This window comes from Exserohilum turcica (genome assembly GCF_000359705.1).
Source record: "Exserohilum turcica Et28A unplaced genomic scaffold SETTUscaffold_8, whole genome shotgun sequence".
Lineage (NCBI taxonomy): Eukaryota > Fungi > Ascomycota > Dothideomycetes > Pleosporales > Pleosporaceae > Exserohilum > Exserohilum turcicum.
In genome coordinates, this window is record NW_007360299.1 from 340,980 (window position 1) to 362,283 (window position 21,304).

Here is a 21,304-nt window from a genome sequence, read left to right on the forward strand (position 1 = left end):
CTCCATCTTCTTCTTCTTCTCCATCTCCCGCGCAAATTCAAACCCTCCACCCCGTCTTCTGCTGTCTAACGGTACAAAACCACAGCAGCAACAAGCAGCAAGAGCCCGTAATCAAGCAGAGGCCACTCCATATCTGGACGCCGTTGAAATCCGTGGCTCCGTTTGTGCGCTTGAGCAGGGCGCCGGCAATCGGGGCGCCGATCAGCGAGGCGATGCTGCTGCCGCCCCACGACATGCCGATGCGCGTGCCGAGGCGCGAGTGGTCGGGCGTGATGTTTGCGAAGGCAGCCGTGGGCACGGTGACGAGGCCTGCGGAGAAGAAACCTAGGGGTGTTTTGTTAGTATGCAGGGGGATGAGGTGGTAGTGGGGGGGGGGGGGATCTAGGCCATGATGATATAAAGAGAGAAAGAAAGGAGAGAAAAAAAAACATACCATACAGCACGCTAAACGCCCTAAACCCCTTGATATCCTCAATCGCCATCCAGCTCAACGCCAGCACACCACTGCACGTCGCGCACCCGACCCACGTGACAATGGGCCCAAACAGATGGGCCGCAAGCCCGCTTCCCAGGCGTCCGAAAAAAGACCCTGAAATTGCAATGACAAGCATGTATAACGCGGCGCTTTCGCTGGTGCCCAGGCGCTCGCGTGCGTACGTCGGGATGTAGAAATAGGGAACCATGTACCCGAGATACGTGGCGAAGGTGCAGATGGTGAAGATGAGGAAGAGGCGGTCGTGAAGCGCGGTTTTGTCGAAGAGGGCGCGGCGCTGGCTGGGCGGCTTGATCATGCTGGAGCCGGAGAGTAGGGCGGGGATGGAGAAAAGGGCGCAGGCGAGGGCGACGAAGCCCATGGCGCGGATGGCCCAGGGGAACGAGGCGGTTTGCAGGAGATGGTTGAACATGAGGATGTAGGCTACGCCTCCTGTGTGTGTGTGTGTTAGCATGGCTTCTCATGTATCCTTATTATTATTTTTTTGTTTCTTTCTTCTGGCATATATCGTCTTGATATCCCATCTTCCCCTTTCTCCTCCTCTTTCTTTCCCCCATGCCCATGTAATCCCCGGCACCCACCCCCAAAGCGTCTCAAGAAAAAAGACAACAACAAAAAAAGAAGAACAGGAAGTGGGAAAGTCCTTACCAACAGCAATCCCACTCATAACAATACCCATAGCAATATTCCTCCTACGATCAAACCAGATACTCACCAGCGCCAAACTGGGTATATACAGCAAGCCGGCACCGAGGCCCATGCACACGCCCTGGCTGAGAAAAACATGCCAGTACCTCGTCGACAAGCTGAGCATCATGATGCCCAAGACGACGAGGAAATTGCCCGCGAGCAGCATAGCGCGGAAATAGCCAAGGTCGAATAGCGGGCCTGACAGGACGCCGACGAAGATGAGTAGCCACGCTTGCGTGGTGCCGATCCACGAGATGGAGGATGCAGACGACGACGCGAGGAGCGTGCTGCGGTAGTAGGTTTGGAATGCGCCGTACGACAGTGTAAAGCCCCAGATGTTGATGTAGATGAGGAAGCCGCCGCATACTTTGAGCCACGCGTGCAGACCGCCGTCGGTGCGCCCGCCCGAGACGGATGCGAGCGTGGATTGGGCGTCGTATTGCGATTCTTTGGCTTGCCCGCCGGGCGTGATCCAGCGTCTTACGTTGTTGTTGTTATCGTTGTCGTTGTTTTCCTCGTCGTCGTCATGTTGCTCGTGCGAGATGGCTTCTTCGCCGTTTTGAGATGGAGACGACGAGCGGCTGTATTTTTCCTGCGCGAGGGCCTTGTCGTCAACATGGTGTGTAACTTTTTCCTCGTCGACTATGTATTGCGCCTGCATCTTGAGCTACTCTTTTTTTTTTCCTTTCCCTTTCCCTTTCTTTTTTCTTTCCTATTCTCTCTCTCTCTCTCTCGGCCTCACCGCCGTCTGTGGTTAAACGAGATTAACGATAACCAGCAGCAAAATACACCGAGTGTCAACAAACTAGGCCCGAATCGGTTATGCCCAGTGCGTACATGAAATTAAACTTCAGAAAAAAAAGAAACAGTGCTCAAGCTCTGCTACTGGGCTTCCTCGAGTAAACCACTCTTGCGACGACGACGATGATGATGACGATGATGATGACGATGATGATGACGATGATGATGATGATGATGACAAAGCGATGTACTTATATCCAGGACGGACTTCGGAATTACAAAAGGCCAAAAAAATACAATTTGAAGATTTTTTTTTCTTTTCTCGATTGAACAAAGAGAAGTGGTACAGGAGTCATGCGCGTGAATCAGCCTTTTATATGCGGGAAAGGCCACCGTTTTATGGTCGCCCCGCGGATGCTGTGGAGCTATTTCGTGTCACGAAAAAAAAGGTTTCTACTACCAAGTCATGGGATAGTGCTCAAAAGTCACGTAAACATGATAAGCGTGTGCCGCGGGTGCTGTGGAGTCATCCGTGTAATGGAAAAGGTTGCTCGCAAGTCATGGAATACGGATTACAGTCATGGAAGAAGCTTGCTCAGCGTGGACCGGAGGTCTCTTCACCACCTCAATAAGGCAAGCATATGCAGGCCTTGGCGCCCGGAACTCGGAGTATACTGTAGAGTATTCCGCCAGGTTGCGGCTGTACATGTAGAGCGGTAGCGCTGCAATGGTTGTGTCTACTGCTCCCTGTCTATAGAGAGTTGTTGATAAGCGTTTTTCCTGCAGGATGCTTGGGCCTTGGAGGGCTTCTGCTCTAGGAGTAGGCTCGGAGAGAAGACATGTGGGCTGGGCCGGTGCTTTAAGTACATTGGTGAGTACGTACTTGTATGACGGTGGAAGATTATGATTACATGTATAGTGGGTGCGGGGCTGGAGGGGGGCAGCCGAGGGTATGCGGCTACACTGCACAAAGCGCGCCAGGGCCGCATTTTGAGAAGACAGCGGGCAGCGTGTGGCGTGTGCCGTTCTAGAACGGCGAGTATTGGGTGGGAATAGTACGCGTGCGTCCTTGGCAGAAGAGGCCTGTCGCCGCAATCATCACACACTACTAGGTACGATACGGGCCGTCTCCTGTGATCAAAGCCAAGGTGCTTATGCCACGCCGGCACTTTACTGTAGCCATGATTGACCGTCGCCACTTATCGGTGCAGCCAAAGCCTATTTCTGAAGATGCGGCCGCGGCTGCGTGTCAGACGGCAGCCCAGCTTTGAGAAAGTCGACTTGATGTAAGCGCTCGGCCTTAGTCACCAAATCGCGTGCTGACGAGGGATCCAGGACATGTTGCGTGACGTGATTGCTTGTGGCTGCTACTGGCTGCTGCCCCAGTCTCGCACAACAGACGAGCCCAGAACCTGGCCATGTGCAAAATACACCTAGGGAACCGCGAAGAGACGATGAGGCGTCCGAGTAGAGAAATGAGCTTTCATTTGATTTATCCGCCACGTGTTTGAAGAATCGACAATCGCAGTTGGTCTGGCAATCTGGTAAATAAAGCCCGCAAGAAATGTTACACAACCGCACCGGTGCTGTCCAAGCTGCTTAGCTGGGTCCGCTCGCGGGTCGAAGATGGAAGTTACGTCTCCCAAGTCGCTTGTTGGGCGCTCCTGAATCAAATCAACAAAACCACTGCCACAGTCGTTGCGAGCTCAAGCGGCCGGCTTTGCGAATTTGGCTTTCCTGGCTTCCGCGGCTGCCCTGTCCTTCTCGCTCATCCAGCCTGTTGGCTCACCACTGCCAGTCTTGTGCTCGCTGCGACGGTTGTCCCGCCCATCCCGAGTCCGGTTATCGCGGCGTCCTCCACGGCCTCCCGTGCGGCCTGCATCACGGCCTGCATCACGGCCTGCCTCGCGACGCTTATTGCTGCCAGCATCCTCACCACCTTCACGCCCGCGCTTTTGGCGGCGCTCTGGGAGGGCCTCATCGAGACCCTTGGGCGGGCCGACTTCGCCAAATTTCTTCGCCCTCTCCAACTTCTTGAGTCCCTCGTCATCCTCGAGCTTGGTGCCAAACTTGAGGGCGCGCTTCTTGCGCTTTTCAATCTCCTCGTCGAGGTTTGTTGCGGCGAGGCCTCTTGAGTAGTCGGGAGCGGGCTCCTTCTTCTCCTCTGGCTTCGTCTCTGCACTCTCCTCGGCTGTGCCCTCCGCTGGTGCGCTGGATGTTAGGTCGTCTGTCTTGGCGGGATCGATATCGGCTACTTGGTTGGGCACTGCCTGTGGGTTTGGTGGCTGGCCCTCACCTCCGGCCTTTTCGACAATCTTTTCGTTGGGAATAGCGCCCTCGGCGGCAGGTGCTGCCGTCGTCGAGGTAGCGGGCGCAGGAGCGGCAGCGGCATCGTCATCGTCCCAGTCAATCTCGTCTTCGGCGCCAGCAGCGGGTTTCGCGTTTGCCTTTTCGTCATCTTTCTGTAAGCGCTCGACCATTTCTGCCTTTTTGCCCGTGTGGGGCAGCTTGCGTTCCTTGAGGAGCGCTGACAGCTCGTCGTTCTTCATTTTTGCGTATTCCGTCATGTTTGCGCGGTGAATTGGAACGTGTGAGTAAAGCGTAGTAGGCTTGACGCGACGCGCAGACAGGGGCGCGTGTAGGGGAGCTGACGGAGCTTCCTGGAGGTGTTGAACGAGTGTGCGGAATTCGTAAACAGCAGTCGATTCAGTGGCGAAGGAATAACAAGAACAAGTAGGGGCGCGCAACGTGGTTGATGAAGGCGCTGCTGGTCGCGATTAAACAATGGGTGTCCTCAAGGGAACCGCGGATCAAGTGAGAGTGGAGCTCCGACCATGCGCGCTAGTCCGCTTTCGGCGCCCCGCAATCCACCACCGACGGTCCCTATTGTTGACGTTTCAGGTTCACGACGTGACGGCTTGTCCAGCGCTTGCAATACGAGACCATTCACTCAAGTGTCGTAAGTGTCTGCTATCTTGGTATTTTGCGTCTCTACCATGTATGGAGCTGCTGCACGTCCAAGCCCCAGTTTGATCAAGTACAAGTACATACAGAGTTCAGCGCTAGAATCGCGACAGGCCGCGGTTTTGGCCATTTACAAAAGCAATTCCAGGGGCAAGGCTGTCGCCGCAGGTACAAAGACAAAGTGATTGGCGGCTTGCTGGGAATATGCAGCCTTCGAACTCGTTGCTGGGGCGAACCAAGGTCGTCGTCTTTGCCCTAGGCCGTCGAACCAGTCTTTGTCCTCTTTGGGGACCAATCAGTGCCTTGGTGTGCGCTCGGTGCGCCATGCTCCAGCTTGTGCTTGCCAGGAGACATTTCCTCTTCTGAGCATGGAGCTGACCCTGAGCGAGCTGTATGCATGTGCACATTGCCCCGAACAACCTCCATATTGACGTCCTCTAGCGCCTCAGCCGTTTCTTCCTTGTCCTGTTCGTCGTCATTGGCATTTTGTGATTGGGAGAGTTGAGCGCTGCCATGTGCTAGATGCTTTAGCTTTCGCTGCAGGCCACTGACTTCGTCTTCAAGGGCTGCTTCAAGTCTGGTAATGGCAGCTGCATGATTCGACTTGAGTGTTTCAACTTCTTTGACGAGGTGGTCCATCTCGTCCTGAAAGCATGGACGCTGCAGGTTTGTGCGGTGTGATTGAGTAGGGGATTCGGTTGGCCGCTGCAGAGCATCCACTAGCTGCTTCAGGTCGGCCATCTCCTTCTGCCATTCCTGCTCCTTCTTGTGCATCTTAGCCGCCCATGCTCGGTTGAGGTTGTTGATTCTGTCCCCATGTACTGCTTCAATGTCCCGGTCCATGTCCAGCTGTACTTGCAAGTCCTTGGTCCGTCGAAGCTCGGCTGATTCACTCATGTAGACGACTTTGCTGACTGTGCCATGCCATTTTCTGATACGATTTGCCAGCCTTTCTGCACCCCGCCTGGCTCTTTCAAAATCCGTCCCGTCCAAGTATTCCATGCCTGCCTCCATGCAGTCTAGAACGCCACGGAGAGCGTCTTGTGGCGCTGTGGCGCTGGACGCGAAGCCGCTGCCGAGAGTAGTATAGGAGCGACTTGTGTATGGAGACATGGGCGACCCGTTGTCAGTGGGCACGGTCTTGACACTAACTCGGCCCGCATCCGAGTCATGCAATGAGCGCGCTATGGCTTCTGCGATGTCGTCTTCTTCTTGGGTGTTGGGTTGGGAATGCCCTTGATAGAGCGAGGCTGCCGGCTGGGTTATGATGTCTTGAGGCTTATTAGCGTATCTGACGGATTTTGCAGGTTTACGCAGCCATTTCCTCGAAGCATCCGTCGTGTGAAGGCCATGGATTGCATTAACGGGTCGTTCTGCAAGCTCGCCGTAATGCTGTGCATCTCTATTGCGTTGACGGATCCTTTGGGATGCGTGCCGGCCATTTGCTTCGTTTTCATCGGCGCTGCTGAGCGTGAGGCTGGTGGCTGTACTATCAATGGAACCAAGGCGCGCGCTGGGAGTGATGGGCGGCTTGCGTTGATAGGGTGTGTCGTTTTCAGCCATTTTGCAGGATGGATGTCTTGTGCAAAAGCAGTGGTTGAGTGGGGTTGCAAGTTGAGTACAGGTTGGGGCGATTCAAATGGGCGAAAAGTGAAAGGAAAGTCTCACGGCGCAAACATGTCTGGGTTCACGGTGAATGCCAACGGCGAAAGCTGATGTCGGAACAAACCTCTGTTTCCCCGCAGCTTTGCGCTTGCGGCGTCTCAACAGCACTCTTTATCATACATTTTCGTGTTTCCATGCAGTCGCAATTATTGTACAATCCGTCTTCAATGATTTCCTCGGGCATCTGCCAAACATGCCGGTCTTTGGCAAAGCGGGACGCAGTCTACTCGTTGCGAGCGGCGCGCGGGTACTGGAAGTTCCTGGGAAGAATCATGGGCCGGCGGGTGGCGCTGCTGAAGGCGTGGGCGGCGATTGGCGAACTCTCTGTTCGAATGGTCGTACCGATGGCCATGAAGAAGCTGGCGCCGTGTTAGCGCAGGCGGGCGGGCGAGGCGGGGGCTGGATACGTACCCAAAGGTGGCTGCTGAGCCCATCATGTACTGGCCCAGCGTCCGCAGCATGCCGTTGGGGCCTGGGCCGAAGCGGACAATGTTGGTGAAGCCTAGAAAAGTCAGCGGCGAAGGAGGGGCATTGCGGGCGGGGCGCACCGAAAATGAAGCCAATGATCAGGCCAACAGCTGTAGTGCAAGTGTCAGAGCGCGTGGGTCGGTTTGTGCGGGCATGGAAGCGTACATCCACCCATCATGCCACCCATCTTGACTGCATTGTGTTAGACGTCTTCAGGCACAGGCGGCATGGCGTGGGAGCATACGCTTGTCGAGCGTGGAGGGGCCGTGGCCCCCGTGCGGCATGGATCCAACTGGCACAGGCATCGCGAAGGCACTCGGGACGGCGGACGGCGGGCGGCGGGCGGCGGGCGGCGGGGCGGGCAGAGCAGAGGAATGAATGGATTTGGCGGCGCAAACGGCGGTGCCGCCTGATGGAGGGAAGCTTGCACCTGGTTGGGAGTGGGCGCGGCTCCATCAGCGCCAAGCCGAAGCCAGCGAAATCCGGGGAAGCGCCACTGCCACTGCCACTGCCGCCGGCGCTCGAGAGGCGGCTGACTACTCCAGTATGCTGGTAAGAGTCCTGTCACAGTCTGTACGCAAGCCTTTGCTGCCAGGCATCGTCTTCCCTGCTGGAGTCTCTCTTGGGGGCGGTTGGAGTCTCGCGCAGCACGCCAGCCCCGCCTCGCAGCCCTGCCCTTGCCCTGCCACTGTCTGTCCCCGGTCAGCGCACGTGACGTGCTCCAACATAGGGGCCCTTTGCCCTTCACTGTGGCCGTGCAAAACGAAGCAAAAATAGTTTTTGGTGACGGCCCGTTGTCTCGCGTGGCCTTCTCTCTGCCCTTGTCCTGTCCTGTCTGTCCTGTCTGCCCGCTGCTGTGCCGCCGTGCTGTTCCCCGTGTCGCTGTGCTGCTGCCGTGGCCTGCTCTGCTCTGCTCTGCTCTGTCGCGGTACTCGTAACAGTATTATCCGCCTGCCCGTCGCCTCGCCCACCTGGCCACTAAGCGTTGCAGTTAGACAAGGCCGCCGCCGCCGACGACGACAACCACCCTCCCGCCCTCCCCCCCCAGAAGACGCCCGTCCATCGAGTCGACCACGCTCCACCACCGCCGCCCATCCGCCACCACCACGCCGCCCGCTGCCGTTCTTCACGCTCCCCCCCAGAGAGGCTGCCGCTGCCGCTGCTGCTGTGCTGTGCTGTGTGCGTGTGTGCCCTGCATCCGCATCCCCTCGACCGACGTCGCACCGCACTCGCACCCAAAATCCCCCCCCCCCCCCAGCAGCACACGACAAGAAGCACGCCGGCGCAAAACCCCCCGGACCTCGACTCGCCACTCGCACCCCCAACGACCAGGCTGCATCTCCCCCCCGCGACGCTGGCGTGTATGAGAGCGGCTGCTGCCCTCGCCCTGCCCTCGTTGCTTGTTTTGGCGCCTGTCACGCTGGTGTCGCGCCGCTAAAAACGGAGAACACGGGAAGCGTGCAGGAAAAGTGACGCCCGCCTCCAAACACCACCACGCCCTTCCCGCCGCACCACGTCGCCAATGACGGCAGTTGCGCCCCCCGTCAACTATCAGAACATCAATCGGCAGGCATGGAGCGCTGAGGGCGTGCCCAACGGAGGTGGCATGTTCATGCCGCGGAAGAGCGCACAGCGGTCCAACTCGTCGTCGAGCCTCTCGTCACAGGCATCGGCATCGACGCTGTCGGCCTCGTCATCCTCATCACAGCCAAACGGTACTGCCCCCCTCAACGGCACCGAGTGGGCTGCCACCCGCAAAGCAAAAGCACCAAAGGGACTATGGCCCGCAACTAAGACTGAGCCCATCGCAGGAATCACCGCTGCCCGCTCGCAGCCCATCGCATCTGCAGGCCCCGGCTCGTCGGCCGCCTCGGCCATGAGCGCCCTCCAAGCGCCCTCCGCAATGGTCCCCTCGCAGCACAATGGCCCTGTCCCGGCCCAGCAGCAGCCCAACGGCGCCCAGCGCCCCCAGCCCCAGGAGAGCACCGCCGTCCTGCACCTGGTCCCCATGAACGGCACCTTTGAGCGCAAGACCATCACCGTTCCCTTCTTTCCCGACGTCCTGCGCATCGGCCGCCAGACCAACAACAAGACGATCCCCACCCCGCTCAACGGATACTTTGACTCCAAGGTCCTGTCCCGCCAGCACGCCGAAGTATGGGCCGACCGCCAGGGCAAGATATGGATCCGAGACGTCAAGTCGTCCAACGGCACCTTTGTCAACGGCTCCCGCCTGTCGCAGGAAAACCGAGACTCGGACCCCCACGAGCTGCGCGAATCCGACATGCTGGAACTGGGCATCGACATTGTCAGCGAAGACCAAAAGACCATTGTCCACCACAAGGTCGCCGCACGCGTCGAGCATGCCGGCATATACACCCGCTCAAGCAACGAGATGATGGACCTCAACTTTGGCGAGCTCGACGGGCCCCAGATGTCAAACATGATGGGCGGCGCCAACCAACAGCAGATGCCGGGCATGCGAGGTCGCACATCAAGTCAAGGCTCCATGAACAACCAGCGACTCCAGGGCCCTGGCGCCATGCCCAATTACCCCAATGGTCTACAGCAACCCCGCCACCCCAACTTCTGGCTGCAGCCCATCACCATGGAGCAGGTAGTCAAGAAGCTCAACGTGAGTGCAACAACTTGACACCAGCCTTCGCTGCGTATTGCTAACAAGAGCAGGCTGAGATCAAAGCCGCCAAGCAACAGTCGCAAGACCTCCAACAAGCCCATCAGTACATCAATGCCATCCTCTCGGCAGACCCCAAGAAGGAACCCACAAAGCCGTCTCCCATCAGCCAAGTCAAGATATCCCCCATCAAGGACAACAGCCTGAAAGCCAGGTTCTCAGACCCACCAGCGCCGCCACCACAACAGCCTTTGCCCGAGAAGCCCGATGTTGCATCGTCCCTCCGGAGGTCAGACATCGACCGTCCCAAGGCAGCGTCGCCAGTGCGGTCCGATCCGCAGTTGTCCACGCTCACCGAGGCCCTGACCAATGCCAAGAAAGAAATAGAAACACAGGGCATGCGGTTACGAGACCTGGAGACTCTGCTGAACGAAGAGCGCCGCGCAAGAGAAGACGCCGAAGAGCGAGCGGCCCGGCTCGAGCGCGAGACACTCAAGGACCACAGCGATACAGAGACTGTCGTGGGAGACGACGACATGCAAAAGTCTGACATGGACATGCCAGAGCACGATGAACTCACTGGCGTCGAAAACGGGAGCACAACTTCCAGCAGTGCCGATGACGCTGCAGCCCGCCTACAGTCGCGGCTGGACCTCATGATGTCGGAAATGAACGAAATGAAGCAGCAGATGGAGCGCTACCGCGAGCGGGCCGAAACTGCAGAAGCCAACAGCAAAACGCTGGCAGAGATGATTGAAAACATCCGAAAAGACAATGCAAAGGCCGCCAGCAAGGAAGCTCTCTGGCGAAGCAGAAGCGACAGCGCATCTGCAAAACCCGACGTCAAGGCCCAAGTACAAGCCGACCAGGCCGAGGAGGGTGAGATTACCATTATCCGGGAGGAAGACCTCGACGAAGACGGCCCAAAAGCGTCGCTTCCCGTGCACAGCCAGCAAAATGGACACATTGTTGTCCAGAATGGCTCAAAACAGGTTGGTAAACCAAAGTCATTGGTTGCATATAGAGTGGATCGAGACTCGATGTATTACGGCGGACCCGTTGGAGCCATGGTCACGGTTGTTGCAATAGGGGTGGCTGTCATGGCCATGCTTAACCAATACCCCAAGGGCGAGCGTTGAGGGGAACGAATGCAAGACGGAGCTTCATTGCTTCACCGGAAGAAGCTGGACTCCCGGGGCAGCGATAAGAGAAGGGGGTTTGAAGAGCATACGCCGCGTCCAGCGAGAAGACGTCGCTGTTGCTAGAGCTTGGATGCTGCAAGAGAGGGGCCAGAAGGTTAATACGTCGACGTATTCATCCGAGCATGCTCTTTGGCGATATTGTTAGCACTGCTGTTGCAGTATCGACTATACAGCATTTGTTGAATGGTTTGGGCATCACTTTATGAGGCCATACACATGACTGCAACGGCCTTGCCCAACCCAACCACACGACTAGACAAGCAACCGGTTATCAACCATAATCATCCAACTACCGACGACTGGACATTCCAGCCTCTAATGTCTTTGACGACATCGCATTCGCACAGCAAGCTTTCCTTTTCCCGGCTGGCGTACATTGCGGCTGCCTTTTGCTATGGCACGCTTTTCCATTTCACTGGCGTTGCAAAGGAGGGGGGAAGCGGAGGGCCTCGCGCCCTCCAGAAGTGAGACGATTATACATCATCCATCTCCCCTTGGACCAACGCCGCCTTGAACGAAGGACCTTGAAAACAACTCCGTGTGTGTGTGTTGACTGGTTGGAAGAGAGAAAAAAGAAAAGAAAAGAAGAAAACGACAATAACAACAACAAAGGAAAACAAGAAAAAAAAACACATGATTATATCACAGTATGCGCCCATACACACACACACTGACATTCACTGAGCGATTTACCTCCAAATTTTTCCTTTGTAGAAACAAAGTTCCTTTGTGGTATCCACTCTCTCTCTCTCTCAATCTCACTGTCTCTCTCTCTCTATATACTATCTTGTTTGCTTTGTTTTGTTTTGTTTTTCTACTGAATCATCTGGGCCTTATCTTTCCCCTTCCCCCCCCCTGCCTTCCCCGCCCCATTTTCTTTTTATACAGTGGAAATTGGAATCATGGGCTTTTAAGTTTTTGATGATTGGCACATATTATAGGCGGATCGAGTGAAGTTTTTATATATCTTTTAAAGGCTGAGTAAGTGGGTGAGTGGGTGAGTGACGGGGGAGAAAAGAGAAAAGAAGGGGAGGGAAAGAGAGAGAGAGAGAGAGGGGGGGGGGAAAGCTTGACCAGTAGTAAAGTTAATCTTTCGGTTTTACGGTGGAGATAAAAATTTGGTCGAGTGGTGATTCCCTCTCTTTTTCTCTTTTCCTTTCTTTCTCTCTATCTCTCTGTCCCTCTCTGTCCCTCTCTGTCTTCTTACTTATACTTTCAATGATATCTATCTTTTGACTCTCCTCCCCCCTTCTTGATTTTTCTATATTCTAGTTCTTGTGTCCCCGAGATATCGTATATCGGTTATTGGTCCGTGCGAATCTCTCTCTCTCTCTCTCTCTCTCTCTCTCTTTTCTTTTTCTTTTCCTTTTTTTCCCCCGCCCCGTGGCTATGTATGTACCCAGATAAAAAAGAAAAAAAAGAAAAAAGAACAGAAGTGTTATACAGTCCATGTTCATGTTCATGTCGATGTCATTTTTTCAAGTAAAAAATCCCACTGGAATTAACTTAGTCTAAGTACCTCATCTCATCGCAAATCCAATACTAACAGTCACACAACTCAACATGCGTACCCTCGTCTCAGGGATCTCATTCTCATTCCCATTCTCCTCCTCTTCCGCAGCGCCATCATCCAGCCTAACTTCAATATCATCAATCGCAGTCACATTCCCCATGTCAACTGTGACACTGCACTCGTCGTCGGCCTGGAAACACAAGGCTATTTCCAGCGCGCGCGGAATCGCTCTCCCAGTCGCCTTGATATATACTCGTTCCCCTCCTGCACCTCCTTTTGCACTACCTCTTCCTCGCCCCGCCTTCCTCGCCGCCTCCCCAACAATTTCTCTCTCCACATCCCGGGCTTGCAGCCGCCCGTTCGCCTGCACACCACCACCACCACTGCTGTTATTGTTATTATTGCGCCCCACCCCCTTGTCCCGCGCAGCAAGCCCTTGCTTCTCGCGCGCAGATATCTGTCCGAGTAATTTCCGCACGCGCTTCACAGCGGGGATGTACGGCGTGCGAGCGGTTACGTAGAGCGTTTTTGCGTGTGCGGCGCTTGCGAATGGCGTCGGGAGCGCGGGGTGCACGAGGGGTCGTTTGGTTATCGAGGTATCTGTATTATTCCCGGGTCAGTTGGGTGTGTATTGGATTGCGAAGGGGGGGGGGAGAAGAGAAGATGTACTGGATGGTAGTTTTGCGAGTTTTTGCCGGTTCTTGCGATGGGTTGTTGAGGCCGCTGCGTTGGAGATGGGCTTGGAGGGTGCCTGGGCTTTTTGGAGTGGTTTGGCTATTTTCTGTGGGACTTGGCTTGTTGTTGTTGTTGTACTGGGGGTTGAGGCTGTCTTGCTCGATGGTGGTGGTGGTTGCGCGCAGGGCGGTGTTGCGTCTGGCATTGCGATGTCTGCGGCGGGCGGAGCGGGCTTCACCTGGCCATTGACGGAGCGCTTCTTTCCCGGCATTATCTATGTTTTGACTAGCCTTGGCGAGTCGGTTGTGGTGATTTTAAAGAAACAAGACAAGACACAGAGTCTGGGGGTGGTTGTAGTCGCAAATGTCGCGTCGCGTCACAAAATCTTTATCGATAAGTAACGCCTTCACCCACCATCCCCGAATGCCTCCTCAGCCCCACAACGTCCTCATCCCCAACTCTACACCTGCAAACATGCTCTCGCAACAATGACCACCATGGCAGGCCCAATGCGGCTCAAACTCCGCCATATCCACCTCCCCGGCCTGGTCCCCTATGCCACGGCCGCCCGCCTCCAAGAAACACTCGTCTCGCGCTTCCTAGCCGCAAAGCCGCCGTCAAGCCAACCCGCACCTCCTCCCCACCTGATCACCGCAAACTTCCACCCAGTCTACACGTGCGGCCGCCGCGAAATCGGCAGCATATCCGAGTCACAGCAAGCGTACCTACGCGCGTCCAACCGCGCCGACTTTGTCGAAGCCCTGCGCGGCGGGCAAACGACGTTCCACGGGCCGGGCCAGCTGGTCGGGTACCCGATTCTCGATTTGCGCACCCACAAGCTGACACCGCGCCACTACGTCTGTTTGCTGGAGAAAAGCCTGATTGCGACGTGTGCGCGGTTTGGCGTCAAGGCTATCACCACGGAGCATACGGGTGTGTGGACGTCGCCCGACGATAAGATTGCGGCCGTGGGTGTGCACATGCGGCGCAATGTCACGAGTCATGGTGTCGGGTTGAATGTTAGTACGGATTTGTGGTGGTTTGATAGGATTGTGGCGTGTGGGCTGGAGGGGAAGCGCACGACGAGTTTGGAGAGGGAGGGCGTGGAGGGTTTGAGTGTGCAGAGTGTTGGAGAAGTGTTTGTGGAGGAGGTTGCGCAGAGGCTGGAGGGTGTGGATGGGGTGGAGAGCGTGCCGGAAGAGGAAGTTTTGGATATGTTGAGGAGTTGATATTGGAGGTGGGATAGAGTTTATTTGGAGCATTTTGGTGTGTTGAGGATGGATGAGGTAGAAGGATCGCTTGATACCCTTGCAATTTTGCGGTCGAGTTATCGTGATGGGAATGGGCTGTGTTGTATCGGCATATCACCATTGGGGCGTTGCACGTATCACGAACTTTCAGAGAAGGCTGGATATTTGCATGCTGGCTTCAAGCTCCAAAGCCATATACTGCATGTGATAGGAATTTGAATTTCAAGGCTAGATTCAGTCACTCTGGACTGCAGTGTTATCGGTCTTCATCTTGACCTTAAGTGAACAGAAAACTCCCAAATTCTATGATATAATCAGACATCTTCAAAACGGTATATATCTCTACTTTAACAGGAGCCCTACTTGCTACCTAACGGATATATCCCCCCAGCGCAATCTCAAGGAAACAAGAGAAGAAATAGAGAAAGCCACAACATTCATCAGTAAGATACAACGTTGAAACTTGCTCTTAATACAGCTCTTACCTTGCTATATTAATGGATAAATAAAAGTCTCTCACCCACCACCACTCAATGCGGTAAATGCGCCTTTTTCCATTATGAAGTAGTATACGCAGGGTACAAAACAAGTCACATGCCACCGCTACTACCATCACTACATTAACACGGTAAATATATCTTGCTAATAACCACAAAACCCACACCTAAACTTCACAACTCCAACGTATTCCTGGGCGGAGTGCCTATCACCTATCTCTTACACACACTTGGCGCATCGAAATCTTACACACGACACAAGGCAGTGACAAAAGTTCGGCACTGTGGAGATAGAGTTTGGCCGAGGGCGCGCCGCAGTCGGACCGTTTACTCTATGCGTACAGTCCTGTATGGCTGGACAGGTTGCCGTATCCCTGGCTATGATCTTCTGCCACTAATCCATGTGTGGCCGTTGTGCTGTGCATGGTTTACTTGGTTTTTGGGCTTTTGAGGCGGCGACGGGTCGGGGCGAGCGAGCCCATCCGTCTCGAGCGATGCGGATGATGCCGGGCGAAACGGGCGAACGGGTGCATGCGTGTGGAGATGGAGATGCGAAAGGTTGCGTATTGGAGCCCTCGTGGGGATGCTGTGTTGTATTTTGTTAATGGTACCCTGGGTACTTTTAGTTCTGGATTTTGGATTTTGTGTATAGTTTCTTGGTGTTTACGCATCGTAGACGGTATATGTGAAGAGTTTAGACTCATGGTCTAAGGATCAAATGCTTGCAACAAGTATATGGCTTGTGTCTGGCACAGCCGGGCTACTCGCAGTACTGATACTTTCCATCGACGACGTGCCCTGTACAAACAAGTCTTACATGCCCATACTCCCACCCATCTTTTTGCGATTACACTGGCTCGGCATTTGGGTGCGAGAAACTCAACGAAAAAAAAATCAGTCGTTTTTTTTTCTCTCTATCCGCATACAGACGTTGCAGAATGCCGAGGTTTTTTTTTATACGTATTGCTTTTTTTCTTCACGCTTCTCCACGTGTATCCCGTGGTCGGAAAATTGATACACAGCCGACGCCGACACACTTGGAGGGTGCAAAAGAAAAACAAAACAAAGATAAAAACAAAAGTATGATCAAAGGCGGTCGAGATGCCAACAAGCTCTCTTTCTTGCATTAGCGAGAGGGGGGGATTCACGCACACGCCTAGCATTTCCTTCTCAACGTCAATGACAACACGACAGTCAAGATACCGCCATGTCAACGAGGCCCTGTTCCCTGTTCCCTGTTGTCGGGCACAGTAGCCGATATGTCCCACACTGACCCTGTGCATGATTCGTATACCGTCCGCCTGTTCAGCCATGGCGGGAAATGCCAGCGCCACTGTATCCTGGGGGGGCTTGCATTATGCACGTATACCCAGGATCATACTGTGGAGCAACCCGCCCAGTTCCATTTGTAGGCCTGACAGCAGCCATGGCGGCGGAGCGGCCCAGTCCTCGAGAAAAAGGGGGGCAGTCGAATATGCAAGTCTCTCGGTTCCGACACAATGTTCGTGCAATATAGCCAGGCCCTTTTCGCCTCCAAATCTGACGCCCGGTTTTCCCATGGCTGGGGCGAGATCGATCGGCTCCCTCACCGTGTACATGTATCCCTGCATCAGCAAGACTCGGGGGACATGTGTATGTAGCTCGCTAGCAATTCATGCGCGTTTTGACTTGCTTTTTCCCTCTTCTCTTGCACTTGGAATCTTGTACGACAGACGTGATGCGGCATGACACTCCGCCAAATGCATGGGGGGTAATCCGCTGATCTAGGCCGTTTTATCCTGCCTCTCGGAGCAGCAGGCATGTATGCACGTCACATGTGGATGTCGTAATGTTGAATCTGGATTTTTATCCCCCTCTTCTCCACGCCACAGCCCTCAGCAACGCCACTTCACACACATGAGGATAATGAAGCTGACACTCGACAGCCGTAGAGTTCCTGGTGGGGGTCCCACTTAACCCGGCGGGCGGTTAAAGCCCGGTATACAGGCTATCTTTTTGGTAGACGGCTGACGATCCAGCCGAGCCCGAGTGTCTGGTCATGGGGACACAATCCACATGGACGTGGGCGTTAGAGGAGTAATTTATCACTCTTTGCGATACGCGAAGAAACGCGTTGTGTCCCCGGTGCATCCAAACATCGTGGGCGCCCTACGCTAGCAAAGCGAGTTAAGTACAGGGGTGACTTTGACGACAAAAAAGTCGGGCCTCTGCTGTTCGCACCCAGTGCCGCATACAGAAGATGCTGATGTAACCCTGATCTATACAGCAGCCAATCACACTGCCAACCCAGCTTGCAAACATGTTTTCTTATTTATTACGGCCTGTTAAGACTCCACTTCGACCTTTTGCACTTGGGATCCGCCCTCCATTGCCACAAAAGGTATTTTGCACGACCGACGAATCCACGTCCTGCAAGTGGGCAGCACCCCCCTTTCGTCACATTCTGGAGCCCCTGCATCACATCACACGTTCTCCGTCCTTCCGGCTCGGAGACTCTTCTGGCTGGGGGGCGCTGCACAACCAACACGGTTTAACATACGTGCCAAGCTCGCGTCTAGTTCGCTGCCTTGCGTAAACTACATTACTCATTCCATACAACCAACAACTGGAATTCCCAACCAACCTCATCACATGTTTCTGCCTGGTAGAGGATGGGTGATGTAAGAAATGGTGTGGGGGCAACGGTCGAATCAACCGCGCGTCACATGGTACAGGCTTTTTGATTTGGAATCGTCCTCCGAGGACTTCCTTCCAGATAGTACCAGTGGGGGAAAAAAGGAAAGGAAAAAAAAGGTCAGAAAGCATTCCATGGAGATTCAACGGTATAGCTGTGACAAAGACTCACTGCCACAATGTGTCAGAGAAATAGCAAATCAAGTTTATTTTCTTAGACTTGCCGTGTACGATCCATTCACAACCATGGGCTCGGCTTGTCCCACGACAGTAGTGTCGGTATCCATGCGCACTTCGAGCATCATTCCCTTGTGAACTTTTCCGTTCAACCTGGCGGCCGCGTGTTGCGCCAACTCTTTGGAGGCGAACTTGGCAGTGGCTGCGCCTCTGAAAGCCCCTGTCCGGCTGTCTCGAATGAACTGGATGTCGATTGGATACCCCACAGTCTGCGCCAGCAGAGCATTAAGCTCTTCCATTGTGCATTTGTAGCTTAGGTTTCGAATAAAGATGCCCCGGGCTTCGGTGAGTATCGCCCCTCCTCGGACATTGACGGGTATCCCATTGGTCGTGGCCGAGTAAACCGGTGGACTCGAAAGAGCAAAGGCTGAATACACAGGGATAGGGGCGTATCCCGGTTGCTGCTGTGGTGGGTAGACTGGCGTTTGTGGATACGCCAAGTAGGGATAGCTGGACTGTGCCGACAAGTATGGGGCCGGAGTGGCAGGTGCCGTTCTGCCACCACCACCACCACCACCACCACCCAGCTGGCTTATTCTTCCAAAATCTATACCCCGTCCATCGAAGTGACCGCCATCTGGGATTTCCGGAAAGGTCGTCGAACAGTTACACCGCATCAACCGGTAGCCGTCACCCTTACGACTCGTCTCCCACACATGCACTAGCATGCCTCTAGCTCGGCAATAGACCTCTGCAAGCAAAGTCAGTTATACCTCTCCCTTGCCAAAATATCGAAACACGTACTATACACCGCATCTGCATCTTCCCTATCTTTCAGTCGACACCATCCCTCCATTTCTCCTTTTCTTTGGCCCTGACTCGAGTATACGTTGGCCCATCCTGGCTGCTCCTTGACCACTTTCCGGAGGTGATCCTTGAACTCTTGCCAACCGGCCAGGTATGGTGCATAGCGTGTCGTTCCGGATACCACCAGCAGAAAATCCCCATCTCCTTCTTTCCAGGCTCCCGCAAACGACATGCTGATGAGATTTGGACTGGACGAATTCAAACCGTAGTTTCTGTACAAGTAGTGGACAAGATGGTTTCCTTATAGATTCTTGTATTTTGGCAGCTTCTGAGCAAGTGTGATACTTGGTACTGGAAGATGAAATAGAGTAGAACGAGTGCCGAGAGATTAGGTAGTACTGGCTCTGTACTTATATTCCTCTTCCGCGGAATCGTTGATACCGTGTTCTGCCAATGTACATCATGTTCTAATAATGGTTGGGGGGCATTCGTTTGGTTGTCGTTTAGACACACCGAGTTGATGGGCTCTGTGGCGTGGGCGGGGCGTGGGAAAGAGAAACCCCTGGGGACCAACCCGCTGCCCCGATCGGATCTAATGCTGGGGCTGTGCCCGGATATGTGGCGGAGATCTAGCATGGTAGCCAGAGAGTGTCAATTGGCGCCACCAACGGGATGCTGTACACGATACCATCCATCCGGCCAGAACACCCCTATCAGCTCGTGGAAATATGCTGCATCACCTATGGAGATCTTACCCTTAAAAGTCTTTGCCATGTTTAGCAGACCGCATTTTCAGCTTTGGCTTTACACTCTGCATCATGTAACATGGCCTCAACTACATGTATGGTTAAAAAGCAAGTACTGGACAGCCTGGCATTCGAGGCTTGTGAAGCTTGCAATCCATCTATGTGGGTCACTGATAACCGAGCCGCTAGTATACACAACTTGTTCTGTCAGTGAATTATTTTAATCCAGTGTGTGAGCGCCGCTAGTGTCATTGTTGTATAGATTGTAGCCAGTTACCGTATCGCGTTCTGTGAACGTCTTGCAGCTGTCAACCTGCATGAGGACCTTCATTTTTGACCGGCTCGTGCTCGCTTCTTATCGAGGCGCAGCTTGCAACAATCCAAAGCCTCGCTATTGAACAAGCGGTGGCTGCGCGTGCTGCGCGTGAATTCAGCCGCAGGTTTCAAAGCCGCTGCCTATCAGCGGACGACTGGCTTGTCACGATGAAGCCAAACGAAAGCTCCACAGGTCCGGATAAAGACTAGTAGAATTGGATTACGGAGATCTCCATATGATGAGCTTCTGGTCGAACCCCCCACTTATCAAGTACTCTGTCTTTTCATCATTGCTCGGGTACCGATTAGCCGTCATGTGGCCGGCCCAGAGGCATCGAAGTTTGGAGCCAGGGTCGTGTGCCTCGAGGGACGAAACTAGCTTCCCGCTCTTTGCCTCGATGCCGCGTACAACCCCGTCATCGGAGCTTACATATAAACCTGAACCATCAGGGCGCCATACCAAGCGCGGCGTCGAGTAGGACGTTTGTGGCGCTAGAGTGGATACGTTGACTAAGATGGCGGCTTCCTCCCTGTCTGCAACAGCCAGCTCTGCACGCGCTTGCGCAGCTTGTGTGACGGGCTCGTCTGGAGATGGGCTGATTACTGCAGCAAGCCCAGAAGAGCGAGTCGGAGGCAGGAGAAGCTTCACTATCAGTAACTTCATGTGAGGCGTGCTGCATAAGTAAAGGATACGAGGTCAGCATGTATTACATGCATAACGTGCATATAGACTCACCTGGATGTTGCGATGGCGACCAGATGTGGCTTGGATGGGCAGATCTGTATATCAGAAGGGGTGAATGCGATCCAAGCGTTTGAGTGAGGAGCAAGATTCTGTTTTCCTATAAAGGTGAAGTCTGGAGAATCTGGACCCGGAACAGCATAGTAGTGGAGAAATGTAGAGTCTCTTCGAGCAACCACCAGAGCTGGCGTGCCGTCTCCAGGCAATGTGACAAACACCATCGACTCTGGTATACTCGGTAAAGTCAACGTTGCTATTGGGTCCCCGAGCTGTGGCTTCTCGGCGCTGACATCAAGACGATATAGGAATACCTTGGCATCCCAGCCTGCACTGGCAATCAAGGTTGAAGATCCATTTGTTGAGAATGTGGATAGCTTGACGAGATATTTGGTGTGGTCTTTACGTTCCTCCATTACCCGGTTGTTTGCCGTATCGAATAGGGTCAGCCTGCCTGACATGGAGGCGATGAGAATACTTCGGGAGTCTATGGCAACAATATCCAAAGTCGGTGAGTCTTGGAAACCGGAAAACGTCTGAGCAAGCGCAAATTCTGATGTGCGTGGATCCAGCAAGTGTAGTTGGCGGTCAGCCGTCGTGACTGCAATATACTGCCTAGTGTCTGCCATGGATGGCAACACGAGATTCAAGACTACTATGCTAAGTATGTTGGACCGATTCGGGAGAGATCCCACAATCTTGGGGTTGGTGGGAGCCTGGATGGCCCATCCTCGCTCGGTGTCATCAACGCCAAGCTTTTCAAAACTGAGGCTGAGATCAAACTTCTTCTTCTCTTGTAAGACAGACTCGATTGTGACGAGATCATCTGAAGACGCCCCAATATCAGGAGGCAATTCGGCTTCCTGCACAAAGCTGTCCAATGTCTAAGCTAGTGTTAGGCGGATGATACCCGTTCAGGCATGGGGTGACGTCACCTGGGTGTATCCATTAGCTCTGAGAAATCGTGCCACCAACTCGGCGGCCGACGGAAGCATGGTATACAGGTAGAGATGACGTCCTACGGTTGTTGTATGGGTCGGTTGATACTGAGCCG

The 21,304-nt window shown here is 54.2% G+C and overlaps 9 protein-coding genes across 9 annotated transcripts; 2 read left to right on the forward strand and 7 right to left on the reverse strand.

Annotated features, from left to right (window-relative positions):
• Nucleotides 1-37: 37 nt before the first annotated feature.
• On the reverse strand, nucleotides 38-1,844 carry SETTUDRAFT_23700 (uncharacterized protein; the record flags this gene model as incomplete). The annotated part of the gene is made up of 3 exons (XM_008032406.1): nucleotides 38-324; nucleotides 434-925; nucleotides 1,142-1,844. 3 exons carry the CDS (start codon nucleotides 1,842-1,844, stop codon nucleotides 38-40), a joined length of 1,482 nt encoding a protein of 493 aa, XP_008030597.1.
• Nucleotides 1,845-3,630: 1,786 nt separating this feature from the next.
• Nucleotides 3,631-4,491, reverse strand: SETTUDRAFT_157260 (uncharacterized protein; the record flags this gene model as incomplete). Its single annotated transcript, XM_008032628.1, has 1 exon — nucleotides 3,631-4,491. One exon carries the CDS (start codon nucleotides 4,489-4,491, stop codon nucleotides 3,631-3,633), a length of 861 nt encoding a protein of 286 aa, XP_008030819.1.
• A 581-nt stretch (nucleotides 4,492-5,072) lies between these two features.
• SETTUDRAFT_44272 (uncharacterized protein) lies at nucleotides 5,073-6,451 on the reverse strand (the record flags this gene model as incomplete). Its single annotated transcript, XM_008032522.1, has 1 exon — nucleotides 5,073-6,451. The coding sequence occupies one exon, from the start codon at nucleotides 6,449-6,451 to the stop codon at nucleotides 5,144-5,146; it is 1,308 nt and encodes a 435-aa protein (XP_008030713.1). The 3' UTR covers nucleotides 5,073-5,143.
• A 325-nt stretch (nucleotides 6,452-6,776) lies between these two features.
• SETTUDRAFT_35163 (uncharacterized protein) lies at nucleotides 6,777-7,326 on the reverse strand (the record flags this gene model as incomplete). Its single annotated transcript, XM_008032463.1, has 5 exons — nucleotides 6,777-6,912; nucleotides 6,965-7,055; nucleotides 7,102-7,131; nucleotides 7,187-7,213; nucleotides 7,266-7,326. 5 exons carry the CDS (start codon nucleotides 7,324-7,326, stop codon nucleotides 6,777-6,779), a joined length of 345 nt encoding a protein of 114 aa, XP_008030654.1.
• A 1,307-nt stretch (nucleotides 7,327-8,633) lies between these two features.
• SETTUDRAFT_98643 (uncharacterized protein) lies at nucleotides 8,634-10,795 on the forward strand (the record flags this gene model as incomplete). Its single annotated transcript, XM_008032629.1, has 2 exons — nucleotides 8,634-9,656; nucleotides 9,710-10,795. The coding sequence occupies 2 exons, from the start codon at nucleotides 8,634-8,636 to the stop codon at nucleotides 10,793-10,795; spliced, it is 2,109 nt and encodes a 702-aa protein (XP_008030820.1).
• Nucleotides 10,796-12,378: 1,583 nt separating this feature from the next.
• SETTUDRAFT_181577 (uncharacterized protein) lies at nucleotides 12,379-13,317 on the reverse strand (the record flags this gene model as incomplete). Its single annotated transcript, XM_008032630.1, has 2 exons — nucleotides 12,379-12,971; nucleotides 13,041-13,317. The coding sequence occupies 2 exons, from the start codon at nucleotides 13,315-13,317 to the stop codon at nucleotides 12,379-12,381; spliced, it is 870 nt and encodes a 289-aa protein (XP_008030821.1).
• A 226-nt stretch (nucleotides 13,318-13,543) lies between these two features.
• On the forward strand, nucleotides 13,544-14,497 carry SETTUDRAFT_174078 (uncharacterized protein; the record flags this gene model as incomplete). Its single annotated transcript, XM_008032631.1, has 1 exon — nucleotides 13,544-14,497. One exon carries the CDS (start codon nucleotides 13,544-13,546, stop codon nucleotides 14,273-14,275), a length of 732 nt encoding a protein of 243 aa, XP_008030822.1. The 3' UTR covers nucleotides 14,276-14,497.
• A 3,175-nt stretch (nucleotides 14,498-17,672) lies between these two features.
• Nucleotides 17,673-18,682, reverse strand: SETTUDRAFT_99331 (uncharacterized protein; the record flags this gene model as incomplete). The annotated part of the gene is made up of 2 exons (XM_008032632.1): nucleotides 17,673-18,394; nucleotides 18,448-18,682. The coding sequence occupies 2 exons, from the start codon at nucleotides 18,680-18,682 to the stop codon at nucleotides 17,673-17,675; spliced, it is 957 nt and encodes a 318-aa protein (XP_008030823.1).
• Nucleotides 18,683-19,731: 1,049 nt separating this feature from the next.
• On the reverse strand, nucleotides 19,732-21,301 carry SETTUDRAFT_142723 (uncharacterized protein; the record flags this gene model as incomplete). The annotated part of the gene is made up of 3 exons (XM_008032633.1): nucleotides 21,186-21,301; nucleotides 20,248-21,134; nucleotides 19,732-20,185 (listed from the first exon to the last, which is right to left on the reverse strand). The coding sequence occupies exons 1-3, from the start codon at nucleotides 21,243-21,245 to the stop codon at nucleotides 19,732-19,734; spliced, it is 1,401 nt and encodes a 466-aa protein (XP_008030824.1). The 5' UTR covers nucleotides 21,246-21,301.
• Between the last annotated feature and the right edge of the window lie 3 nt (nucleotides 21,302-21,304).